Raw genomic sequence first — 14,200 nt, forward strand, 5'->3', positions numbered from 1 at the left:
CTTGAGTTTTATTTAATAAATTAAGTCAATTGTCTACACTAATCCGAACTTAATGATTGAGGTTATTATAGGTATAGATATTAGCTCCCATACTAGATATGTTTATTATTTTCTGAGCAACATATACGTAAATACTAGTATGTCAGCGTCCGGATTTCGATTCAAACAGTTGATGTACGATAATACTATACTATGCTTCCTCTTCTTCTTGGCAACGTTTTCGATAACCCGTAGCTCCTATCTGTCAATGTCTTAACGTTTCAGGTTTCTATTCTGATTGTTTACTGTTTCTGGACTTGCTTCGTTAGCCCTTTCTTTCCATTGTTAAGGAATAGTCATTGATCACTTCTCAAGATCTACTTGCTTACTTGCAAGGTCTTAAGGCAATCGGTCCACACGTAGCTTCTGGGCCACGCCCTAGCCTTTTTCTCACTTATTACATCAAGAACCAGTATTTTCTGTCGGGGTTATATCCATAATTTGAAAATACTACAACTACTACTACTAAAATTCACTACACTACAGTTAGAATTAAAATACGACTACTAAAAGTTGCAGACCTGGTACCAAATTTACTGATCTGCTACTTTAAGTACCGAACTACAAAATTTCGTTTCATTCTAAGAAAGCAAATATTCTGATTAAATAAATTAGACACAAAACAAAGACGGTGCAGGTATTCAATATCCTAATTAAGTTATATCACGTTTACTACTAACGAAAAAAACAAGAAGAGGAAGGAAAGGATAATTGGAATTCGTAATATACTGTTTCCTTTACAAGACATAATAGGCAATCAACAATTAATATAACTTTCATTAACCAATGTTCTACAGCTTCACATTAGTCAATAATTGCATAAATACAATTAGGATAACAGTTTTTTTTTTAACAGAGTGACTGCGAATTACTTCCAGGAATTTCAAAATCAACATCCGTCTGGGGGAAACTTTTAATTCTAATATACAGTCAGTGGCGGATTAAACTTCGTCGGCGCCCTAGGCACAAACTTAATGTGCGCCCTTCTCAAAAGAAAAATAGTATTTGCAGTATGTTAAGGCTAATATAAAATTAGTGAACATACTGAAATAAGAAGCGAAGTATAAAAATCAATAATAAAAGTAATAGTCCTAGTACAAACAATTCATTTTATGTAGACCCTATGTGCTATACCTAAAATTATGTAATGTATTGAGAAATTAAATTCACGAGTCATAAATGAAGGTGCTTCCGCCTCACTTTGATTGCTGCAAACTCGTATATAAGTTCTTCGAAGTTGATGTGTCCATCAGTCAAGATGTGTGCTTCGATGTGGAGAATAGATAACTCGTTCAGTCTTTTATTACACATCGTTGAACGGAGATAAGTCTTCAGTCTTTTTAGAGCCGAAAACGAACGTTCAGCTGAACAGTTTGTTACAGCAGTACACAAAAATTCTTAATGCAATCTCCATATTTGGAAACACAGACTGCAACTTTTCTTTCTGTATAAATGCTAACATTTCTGCTGGTGCGTCACAGATTCCTCTGGTTTTCAAGTCTCGCAAAATGTACACATTCATTAAATGTTGATTCGAGATCAGTTTCATATGCAGCCTGAAGGTTGGCTGCGTGCTCCGAAATGACACAAGAACTTTGCAGAAACTTACTAAAAAATATGAAATTGTCAGACATTATTTTATAGTTTTCCTTTCTTCTAATTAATTCAACGTGCAATTTATCAAGAATAGGAAGAAACACCTCAACTTTAAATTTTTCTCTTCCTGTTAGAACACCCTCATTGTCTCTTACTTCATCAGCTTGGATGTTACGTTTTCTAAACCTTTTATAACTACACTCGTAATCCATATCAGTTTTCTCCATGGATGTTTGCTCATAAGAGTCGAACATGTCACGAAGAGAAGTTATAAAGTTCACAAGTGATTCAACATGTACTATTGTTAAATCTATGTTGACACTGTAATTTCACGATGACACTCTGGAACCTCTGCAGTATATCATTCCAAAAAGTGATCATGAAAGCTGTTTCCAGCCTGCTTAGTTGATTCAAGAGGAATAAGTCCTCATTTCGAACTAGAGGTTTCTCAAAAGGATCATCGCTTACATGAGTAAATTTCTGAATTACAATATCCTAGTTTTCATATATGCATGTACAGTCACGAACATTAATAAATGGAGGTTGGAGCCATAAGAAATAATGGCTTCAGCCTCCACTTATTAATGTTCGTGACTGTACAAGCCTCCTCTCGTACTGACCAACGTGTCTGTGATAAAGATTTTAATGTTTTCGTTCCTGGATACACGAAAGAAGCAAGTAAGCTCCGGCGTTTTGTTGAACTGGAAAAAATGTAAATATTTTGAAGCCTATTAAAAAAAGAACATGCTTCCCTACAACTGCTTGCTGGACTACTTCCGACCAAATTCAAAGAATGAGCTGCGCAGAGCACATAATACGCTTTAGAATTTATTCCTTTAATTCGAGCCTGTAAACCTGTATATGCCCCCGACATATTGCTGACATTGTCGTACGACTGACCTCAGCAATTAGTAAGGTCAATAGAATGTCTGATCAAAATATCTATTACAGCTTCGGCTAGATTTTCAGATTTGTGACCTGGCTTTGACAAACGAAAGAAATCTTTTAACAGGTTTACCCTCTTCATTCACATATCTTAACACAAGAGATAACTGATCAGTATGCGAAATATCTGGAGTTGAATCAACTATTATGGAGAAATATTTGCTTTGTTTTATATCATTAATATATTTTTTTCTCACTCTGTCAGCAAGTAGTTCAATAACTTCATCAAAAATTGTAGAAGACAAGTAGCTTGTGTGACCTTTCCCCGGATTTACATACCGTTCAATATGTTCCGCAAGAAATGGATCAAACTCGGCAATAAGATCTAAAGACATCATGTATTGCCCGTTGTGCAGAGAATTGAATTTTTCTTCGTAACCACGTGAAGGAAACCCGCGGCTTAACTTCTTTACGACATAAAAAAAACTCTTCTTAAGACACTGACCCAGTGCGTACATTCTGTCTGAATGTGATTGAAAATGGTTCTCCAAGGTCCCAACAGATTTCTGCATTGTTCGCAGTTTTTGTGTTCAGAATTTTCATGTGATGCTAGAATATTTGAAATGTTTTTCCAGTCTGAAATGCAGTGAGTTTCGATCTTTGTCTTGCCTTTGAACAACCTACATGATGCACAATAAACGGCGCCAGTGCTGTACGAATATACCAAATAATTCCGCAAAATCGATTCGCCATTTACAAGTTTAGGATAAAAAAAAGCACTCTTATTTAAAAATCTTGTTTTGCCTACTATGAATCTTTGCAATTTAGAAATATCGTTTTCAGTATCCTGTTTAAGTCCACGTCTTAGAAGAATGTCAATTTTAGACTCATTCAGACACCACTCGGCAAGATCGTCACTAACGAAATTTGCACTCTCACTGTCACAATCACTAACTCCTACGAACTGAGGAGACACTACTTTAAGTGCACTTTCTTCCTACACTAAACCCACAATATTGTCAACATTTTTCGTTTCACAGAGTTCACCCGATGTAACCGTTTCCACATCAGTTACTGAACTGCTTTCGGAAATCACTTGTTCCTTTCGCCTAAAAAATGTACCCACTGTACGAAGCTTTTTCTGCAAGGTTGTTTCTCTTTCACGGTTTTCGTTTGCAAGTTTACGATACGGCGCCCCACTTACTTTTGTTCGCTTCATGCTGCTGGATATATATTTAAAAAAAAAAAAAATAGCAAACGCATTAACAACCAACTGAATGCATCAGAAAATACAGTAAGGCAAAAACTAGTTGCATCGAATTAGATATCTGCATAATTATTTATTGCAAACCACCAATACTCGTCTGCATATAACAGAAGTATCTCTGAGTAGATTAATAACACGGTTTAAAAAAAACAACCACTTTTGAGGCCCGTGCGAAAGATGCACTAACTTAACAGCAGTCTCAAAAATGACCGAATATATATATATATATATATATATATATATATATATATATATATATATATATATATATATATATATATATATATATATATATATATATATATATATATAGACTGACATTGTACAGACAATGCGACTATGCGAGTTTGAAACAATCAGTCTTCTTTGTCGCCTGGCCATTGGTTTTGCAAGGGTTGTGAGAAATCGACGGTTTATTTAACAAAAACAAACCAGCAAGATTGGGTGGGCAGCTTGCATTATTGTCATTGCAAGCGATAAAAGTCACAGCACGGGTTAAAAAAACAAAGTGATTAACGCCTCAATTCGAATCTGAAGGAGGCAGAGCAGACGAAACATTTCTCGATAACACATATGATATATACGATACACCAAGGTTTCTCTCCTATGAAGCGAAAGTTGCAAACCATTGATTTGAAATATTGGTTTCAAAGGTCTAAATTGTTACTGCGTACGTAAGACTTTTTTTTTTTTACATTCTGGAGAAAAGATTTGCCGCCCCCAAGAGTTGTCGCCCCTAGGCACGTGCCTAGTGGGCCTATTTGGTAATCCGCCACTGTATACAGTTCAACTTTATCTGTTCAACTTTCAACGTTATATTATAGGTGTTACCAACGAAATACTGGATCTTTACATAGATTTATAGGTTATTATTTAAAACAACAAAATGTCCTATATCCAGATACCCCGGAAGATTATTTCCAAAGGAAGGGGGAAGGGGGAAGACCGATTCCAAGAGGAAAAAATGAACTTACATCAAAACGTTTATTGCATCTTCTACTTTCAAATTAAATATTTTCCAAAATTATATCCCATCTATTGCACTTAATAAGAAGTTTTGAATGTGAATATCCTCATTCAAAATTTTGCGAAATTATGTAATAGTGACTAAGATTCACTTTTCAACATCAAATCAACACATAATATGTATGATAATGTGTTACAGTTTAAAGTGAGACATTGGAAAGAGTTTGACTTTGCTCGTGGTTTGATTATTCATGACTGGAGAAAAGCATAAGTTTTTGCGCAAGTTGCAAAAGTTTAGTTTTCCCATTTGTATAATAGAGCCGCTCACTCACCACTCTTATTACCGTGATATACGTATCACCAATGTATATTAAAGAAGTCTTTGATGAAATAGTAAATTGAACAAAGATTTTTTTCATTCATTTGGAAGATGAAATACTGATTTTTTAGAATCATTTTGTCAGAATTGCAGTTTTTTAGTTAAGGAGACGATCGAGCCAACAAGGTGATAAATTAAATTTTTATTTATTAGTTATAATCACAGTATACGGTATATTATATAATTGTATTATATGCTAAATTAAACATTAATTTCTCTATTTCCTTCTCCATTACTATTATATAGTTTAAGCAATTCTTCAATGCATGATTCTTTGGTTTTGTTTAAACATAAGGAATCTCCAATAAACAAATACTATTTAATTGTTAAGAGTATGTTCTCACTATATACTTAAGTATGAACTTACACTTTATGATGTGTGTAAGTTGTATGTTAACAAGCATAAACAGTGTTGGCTGTTTAGTGAAGAAGATGAACAGGCTATGACTTTTTTGAGAAGTCTGCATCAGCTGATATTCTCATGTCAGAAATTGTGACGAGAATGTCACGAGTGTAATATTTGCCGTTAATCGTAGTAAATAAAAATAGAGATACCATATATAGTATTTTATTAGGCTCAACAGCTTTATGAGTCCACTACAGGTATCTTTATAATCAGAACGGTTCAGTCAAAACACAGGACTTTCTGTTTAACTTTTTCCGTGCAGTTGGAGTGCATATGGACAGGTAGTACAATACGAAAGCTACTGTAAAAACAGAAATACGAGTTTTTGTACCATGTTCCGTTGTGGTTTAACATTTCTACCAAGTTCTTGTTCCAAATAGCAATATTGATTTCTAATTAACATTTAACAGGTTTGTTCCACGTATCTTTACCAAATTCTTATTCTTAATAGAAATTAGTGAAACTTCTCGCGAAAACATATCACTCTGATGGCCAATAAGAAGGGAACGAAAAGTCTGCGTAGGAATATAGTTCATATTAAACAAGTCAAGGTCATGATTGTGCTAAGCTTGATCAAGATTGGGCAGAAGGACAGTACCATATACGTCGAGCAGCAGCAGCTAATCATTTCACTGTCCTTACATCTTGTACACATTCTACAAATGTAGTGTCCTGATGTCTACTTCTTGGGTTTGCATTTTAACAACTAGTAGTGTATAACCAAAAATGGATTTTTCTTTGTGGTTAAGAGGTGAGTGCTAGTTTATCTTTATTACTTTTAAGCACTTCTTCAGTTCAACACCCCACGATTGTGCTTCGTGGTTAAGAGAGACGTTAATGATAATGAAGAATATTGTGCAATGAAGAAAGTGGGAGAAGACGGAAGAACCCTGAGAAAACCTATGCATGCAGTGTTAGTCCACACCACAAACCCCACTTGGAGTTAGCTGGGGTTAAAGTCTACTATTGAGCCACCGTGGCTAATTTTTAAGAATTGTTATTCAATAATAGTGGGCGATGAATCTGTGATTTTCCATATCGATATATCTGACGTTAACAGTATTCGAGTTATTTGGACTTGGGATCCAACATTTTTTTATTATTTTATTTTGCAGTTTAGGTAGCAATAACGTTAACCGATGCTGGTTTGAAATCATGATAGCAAGACTTGTTCGATTGTTTTAGGGAATAATTTCGGCTCCAAAAGTATTTTGCTGTTAATTCCACAACATCTCCATATAAGCAGCAGATAGTATTGCAAAAATGTTATTTTATACCATGCGTTAAATAACGAGATGGGAAATGAAAGGATAAAAAGAAAATTGATAATAGACGCTCACAAGAGGATCTTCCTCTAATGGTATTTTGTACATTGTCTCTTCTAAATCGGATCTTACCTTTATACCTGTTAGGTTATGTTATTATTTGTTCAGCAGCACCTTCTTTAGAAAGCTGTAGGTACTATATGGAAAGAACATGTGTATTTTTATTCAAAGTAAAAGCGTTTGTATCACGTTTACCACGAAATTTAAGAAGACATAAAATTAAATGTTATATGAGAAGGAAAGAAAATACGTAGAAGCTAGAAGACATCATGTGGCTTCTAAAGAACCCTTTGATCTGTGAGAAATCTCATTTTACCTCTTGCTGCTCTGAGTGAAAACGATAATGCCGAAAAGAGAATGCGGTCACTGGCAACGGAGGTTGCTGTAGCCATTCAAACGGCAATACTAAGACGATGAACATTTTGGGAACCTACAAAGGCTACATTTTCCTCTTTCTTCGTCCGCTTGACAATGTCCGGAACTCGGGGAGGAAATGTGATTTTTTTCTTCTGCTCCTCAGAAACTTTGAGTGACCACAATATCCTTCCCGTTCAGTAGGCCATAAAGGGAAATTCCTTCTCAACAAAATGAGTATCACAAGAGGTTGCAACCGGCTTTCTTGACTTGCATAGGAAATACCTTTCGTCTACTCCCAGATTGTCTTTTGCTTTTACTATCAGCGATACTATGTTTGGGAATTCTCTACACCTTAATATGGATTCAAAATTACTCTATAGTTAATACTATACATATACTTCTTTTTAAAGTTAAAATATGTTATGTTTGTTCTGTTAATGTTTTAATAGCTGAACATAAGCAGATGTTTTGCAATTTACAGTTATTTGGCATGATAATATTTCCTAACTTACGGTAGATGTTTTCGACAGATTTTAGCAAGCGTGTATATGTGTGTGTATGCTTGGGAGGTGTTGTAACATTTTACTTCGAGGATTAATAAATTTATAATTTGTAAGAAAAATATCTTCATGGCGAAATATTAGCCTGGTTGAAGACCAGGCACGTTCCTTTAGTACATAATGGTCTTACTGTTAGATTTGATTACCGATGAAGAGACAAATGCTAGAGTATCGTAATTCATGACGTCGCCAGTCATTACCTAGACATTTGCGGGATCCCATCTTCTAGCACGATAACGAACGTCCACCATATCGTGAGAAAATTAGATGGTGCTCTATGTTCGTGGACTGTATTATTTTGAACATAAAGTTCGTTGCACAATATAGTATATATTATATTGTAAACACACAACTAAATACAATAAGCAACTACACACTATGCAGTCACACACGCCACGTTGACACTTATAAAAAAAACTATCAATCATTCAGCGTTGTCAGATACAAAACAAAAGAATAATGAAATGCGGCCGAACATACCGCCCACCTTGAAATATAATTTATTCTACACTACACATTCTACATATTATTCTTCATTAAATGGAAGAGAAGAAATATTTACAATTGGTCGTTTGAAGACACCTTTGATAATTTTAATAGTAACAGTTCTAACAATATTATCTACACCAGGATGAACAGCAACTACTCTTGCTAAATTCCAATGTTGAGGAGATGTCTTATCTTCCTTCACTAATACTAAATCATTGACCTTGATATTAGCATGTTTACACCACCATTTTGGCCTTTGTTGCAGCCGAGACAAATATTCTGTTTCCCAACGGTTCCAAAAATGTTGGACCAATCTTTGAGTTAATTGCCAGCGTGACAAATGATTGATTTTTAATTCAGGTATTGCAACTGAATTTGGTTCAGGTATTGCAACTAGTGCATCGTGAATTAAGAAATGACCAGGAGTTAATACCTGATAGTCATTAGGATCAGAAGATAGAGCAGTTAATGGTCTAGAATTTAAACATGCTTCAATCTGACGCAAAACTGTATACATTTCTTCAAATGTGAATACAGTGTTACCAACTACACGTCTCAAGTGGTACTTGACAGACTTTACACCAGCTTCCCATATGCCTCCAAAGTGAGATGAGGATGGTGGATTAAAATGCCAATTTATAGATTGCATACTGAGGTAATTACATACAGACTCTTTTGAATCACCATTCGTTACAAGTTTCAGTAAGGAGTTTAAATCGCTGTTTACACGTATGAAATTTGAACCACAATCACTGTAAATATCAGTAGGTTTTCTCCTTCTAGCTATAAAACATTTCAAAGCTGCAATAAATGACTCTGTTGAAGCATCACTTACCAATTCTAAATGGATTGCTTTGACACTGAAACAAATGAAGAGTGCTACGTAACCTTTGAACAATTTTGAATTTCGACTTTTCATATTTTTTAACATTAGTGGACCAGCATAATCTAAACCGCAATGCAAAAACGGACGAGTTGGTGTTACTCTACCAACAGGAAGTTGACCCATTAACTGAGAGGCTGTTACACTTGACTGTTTGTGACATGTTGCACAACTTTTTACAATTTTCCTTACAAAGTCACGACCACCAATAATCCAAAACTTTTGTTGCAAAACAGAGAAAAGTAACTGTAAACCTGCATGAAGATGCTTTATATGTTCAGATTTTACAAGAAGTTCTGTAATTCTAGCATGTTTTGGAAGTAAGATAGGATATTTGAAATCATATGTTACACTAGCATTTTGCAAGCGACCTCCAACTCTCATGACATCATTTTCATCAAGAAATGGATTTAAACACAATAGTTTGCTATTATAAGGCAAATGTTTTTTCATACGCAAGTATTTTATCTCAAGTGGATATTCAGATTCTTGAGCTTGTTTTATCCAATGCATTAATGCATTTGACAACTCCTTTGTAGTTAATGGTCCAGTACATCATAACTCCTGTTTACTTTTACTATTCCTAATAAATCTTTTACACCAAGCAGTAACAGGAACTAAACTAGATAATGATGAAAATTTATCTACTATTTTACAGTCAACCTTAATGTGCATGTTAACAGTTGAAGTCTTTTGCTCACATTGAACAGAATCTAGATTTTTGCAATTAATATTTACAATAGGTAACTCTGATTTCATCAACCACTTTGGTCCATTCCACCATAGTGAATAAGACTCTAGTTGTGAGGGATTCAAACCACGAGAACTACAATCAGCTGGGTTGTCTTTGCTCTATGTGTGCGCCCATTTAATAAAAATTGATTGTTGGATCTCAGATACTCGGTTAGCCACAAATGTTTTCCATTTACTAGGACATGAAGAAAGCCATGCTAACACAATAGTAGAATCTGTGTAACAGACAACCTGTTCAAACTTGATTAACATTGCCTTTATGACCGTATTGACTAATCTATATAACAATACTGGAGCACACAATTCTAACCTAGGTATTGATATTTGCTTTATAGGGGCAACTTTGGTCTTTGCAGCAGTCAGGTATACTTGCACATTCCCAGATGTATCTATACAACGTACATATGCTACTGCAGCATACGCCTTTCAACTAGCATCTGAGAACCCAATTAGATCATATTTCACAATATTTCCAGAAGAAATACACCTTTTGATCTTAATCTGTCTCAACAATGGCAATTCTTGACAATATACTTCCCACGAGCGAATAATATCATTCGGAAGTACGTCATCCCATTCAATTTTTAATTTCCATAATGATTGTAGCAACAATTTTGCAACAATGGATACTAGAGATAACCAACCAAGCGGATCATACAATTTTGCAATATCAGATAGTAACATTCGTTTTGTCATTACTGACTTACAAGTAGGAACAACAATAGAAAATAAAAAGGAATTACTTGATGGATTCCACTGTATACCTAAAGCTTTTACATTCTCATCTTCATTAAAACAAATTAACGATTGAGTTTCTCTGAAGTGAGAAGGTATACTATTTAACACATTCCTGTCGTTAGTAGATCATGTATTTCTTGTAAATGAGGGAATTAACCTTGAACAGATTCTATGTATTAAGTTTTGTTGCAGTTTGCATCAGAATCTCCTAATGAACGTTTCAAAAATGTTACAAATTATGTTAAAATTCGTAAAACAATTGGAAACTTAATCAACAACTTAATTTACTTCAAACAAACAAAATGCTTTCCGCCGAATATTTAATATCGGACAAAGAAGGGAGGGCACTTTGAGTCCACCTCAGTATGTTTTTTGTAATTGCTCTTCTAATTGTTTCTTTAAAATTGTAAGAAAATATAGTCTGATAATGAATGGTCTGGTAATAAAGTCTGATAAGTGATCGGACCCAAGGATTTACAAAATCTGCACTTTTATGTAAATTTAATTTTAGGGGTAATTTTATAAATTTTAATATAATTTATCCTCTTATTGGATTTGTATCCCCGAAAAATTTGGAAATTCTTCGAATTGTAGCTGGATGTTGTAATTTCGTCTCTAAGGTAAATGGCACAGTCAAAATCTTCTACATACAATACTGTGTTGGTTGGTTGGTCACATTGGTGTCTAGCATCACTTTAAGCACCGAGGTTACTTGTATGTGCGACGAGACCTACAACTTAACCTGGGATGCGGACCACACGTGCTCCCACCGGAAATCGAACCCGGGACCAAAAGCTAACCATATTGCCATAAGGGAGCTCCGTAAACAAGTAAGACATGCCACCATTTGTTTCTGGTCCACACGGCATAATCGTGGGACGTGAAACTTCAAGATTTTATTTCATTTGTTTCTAGTGTTTTCACCCTATAGTAGGGGCAGACAACAGTTAATATTAAAAAGAACTATAGAGGAAAGCCAGACAGAACCTTTATTTCAAGGTATCGGTATTACTCCAGTACGCACCTGATGCAACATAAGGAAAAACCCTGGAGAACATCTCAGGATTGCTGTAAAAAGGACTTTAAATCGAAATTGAGCTAATCATACAGCTATGCTCTCTTAGTGAACATAGTTTACTTTACAATCCAATAATATTCTGAAACTTTTACTGTAATAACATGCTTTGAAAGAATCAGAACTTCTTTATAGACGAAGCAATATACCATTCTTTTTGTGGCTATTTCGTTCTCATTCTGTGTTAGGTATTCTTACCTCGTAGCTCATAGAAGATCCTTTTTCTCTACGTGTTTGAATCGCTATTGAGTCCTCTGAGGACACCACAGCTTACATACATATAAGAAGATAAAAAAAAGGGGGGTTGGCAAAAATAAGAAGAGGCACTAAATGTAAGATGGCTTTGGAGAAGATATATGTAACTGAAGACATAGATCATAGAGTCTGAAACAGATGGTAGCTCAGAAAAAGAAACTCCATGCAGAAGATCGATATCTTTCTCATCCATATTCCAGAAACCTCAACTTCGTAAGCTTTCCGCAAAGAAAGAAGAAAAAAGTAAAATAACAGCAAATCTAGGATGGAACAAAATATACGAGAATAGAGAAGAAAAGTAATAAACATTCATTTTTTCTTTTCTTTGTTTTCTTGGAGGTTTCTAGTTAAGTCATTAACCAAAGAAGGAAAGAAATGCAAAATGAGAAAAGGAAATGCGTTCTGACCAACACTTAATTACAATTAATGAATTTTCTTCTCTTTCCATAAAAGAGCATTTAACCCTCTACTTTCTTTCTTTTTTCCTCTTTTAGTTAATAAAAAATTATCAAACTTCTAAGATTTGTTACTTAGAAATTAGAAAAGCTGTTGAAATACTAATTAATTTGCTGTTGTTGGCTTTTACTAAATCAGCGAAAAAGTATGTATGGAAAACATTGTTTATAGCAGAAGTTTTGTGCGATGGAGAGAAATTGTAAATGTGAATAATATTCAAGAACTCTTTAAGTGGTTCGTTTATCAAAACTTCTTTAACTATTTTGTCTGTGCATGTGTCTGTCCAAACTCCTTTATATATATTTACCCTGTCTGTCCATGTGTCTGTCCAAACTCATTTACATATTTACCCTATCTATCCATATATCCATCCAAACTTCTTTATATATTTACCCTATCTGTCCATGTATCCGCCCAAACTCCTTTATATATTTACTCTGTTTGTCCATGTATCCATCTAAACCCCTTTATATATTTACCTTCTCTGTCCATGTATCCGTCCAAACTCCTTTATATATTTACCCTGTCTGTCCATGTATCCATCTAAACTCCTTTATATATTTACCTTCTCTGTCCATGTATCCGACCAAACTCCTTTATATATTTACCCTGTCTGTCCATGTATCCATCTAAACTCCTTTATATAGAGAGGTTGTTCAGTTTACATTTGACCAATTTCGACTTACCTAAAAATTTAGAAGAATCCTTGGCGAGAGGTCCGTAGGTGCTCGATGTTTTCCCTTGGTTCCTAACAATATCCCGACAGCCTAATTTCCACTGTAATAAACTTCTCTAAAGAACTGGGAGGGAATCTTGTCCCATTCCCTTTGCACAGCTTTCCAAAGTCCTTGCACAGTTGTCACACGTCGTTTTCCCAAAGCCCGCCTCAGCAATCCAAATCCACAATAGTCCATAGGACTTGCATCTGGAAATTTAACAGGTACCTCATTGAAAGGTATCACCTCTATACCACTTGCCTCCTCAATCTCCCTGTAGAATGCGAGGGACGATCGTGAGGTATGTGATTAGGCCTTGTCCATGTGAATGCGTACCAGATTGGCGTCATTTCCGTACATTGTTTGAATCTCATGCTCGTAGATCGGCCGCATCATCTGGTCCTGAAAATACTGCGAATTTATTTTGCAGTTCTTCGCCACCCTAAGAATCTTCAGTTTACCTCGGTAACAGTAGCCAGTAACTACTATGAACGCTTTTGGGAAGGATTCTTAACAGACACAGACCCACCTTCTGAAGTTCTGGGCGCTTTTCTCTCGGTACATGATGGCTCTCGGTTTGCCGCAGTCAGAAAGGTAAATCCATGCTTCAGGGAGCGTTACGACGTACATCCACCTTTGTTTTGCCAGATGCCGTTCGTACAGCTTCCGAGCATTACACTTTGGTCCTTTTGGGTTGGCATCTGTGAGAAGATGGCCGTGAGCTTTCATAACTTTTTCCAGCTTGAGTTGACGGTGTAACGTCCGGCTCACAGTCCCCAAAGACACGTGAAGACGATTAGCCATACACCATTGTGTTGGCGGATTTTCTTGCATTGCCATTTTGCGAAGTTTCCTTTGCATGGTGGAGGTGGCCTTGGTGCACTCCCGCTTCCTAGGCAACTTTGTTGGTGATTCAAATGTTGGAACTTCGTTGCCCTTGTACTTTTTAATAACATTTTTTATTCCACTTAAACTGATGTTGCAACCATTCTTCTTGCACTGTTTTCTAATGTCAGAAACACTAAAGTGGGCATCATAAAGAGCCGCAACATAGC

General features: G+C 35.5%; 1 protein-coding gene across 1 annotated transcript; it reads right to left on the bottom strand.

Annotated features, from left to right (window-relative positions):
* Positions 1 to 8,306: 8,306 nt before the first annotated feature.
* LOC145689238 (uncharacterized) lies at positions 8,307 to 9,665 on the bottom strand. Its single transcript, XM_081763377.1, has one exon. It carries the CDS (start codon positions 9,663 to 9,665, stop codon positions 8,307 to 8,309), a length of 1,359 nt encoding a protein of 452 aa, XP_081619503.1.
* Positions 9,666 to 14,200: the final 4,535 nt, after the last annotated feature.

The sequence above is a fragment of the Thermobia domestica genome, chromosome 7, assembly GCF_964235325.1.
Source record: "Thermobia domestica chromosome 7, izTheDome1.hap1.1, whole genome shotgun sequence".
NCBI classification, from domain to species: domain Eukaryota; kingdom Metazoa; phylum Arthropoda; class Insecta; order Zygentoma; family Lepismatidae; genus Thermobia; species Thermobia domestica.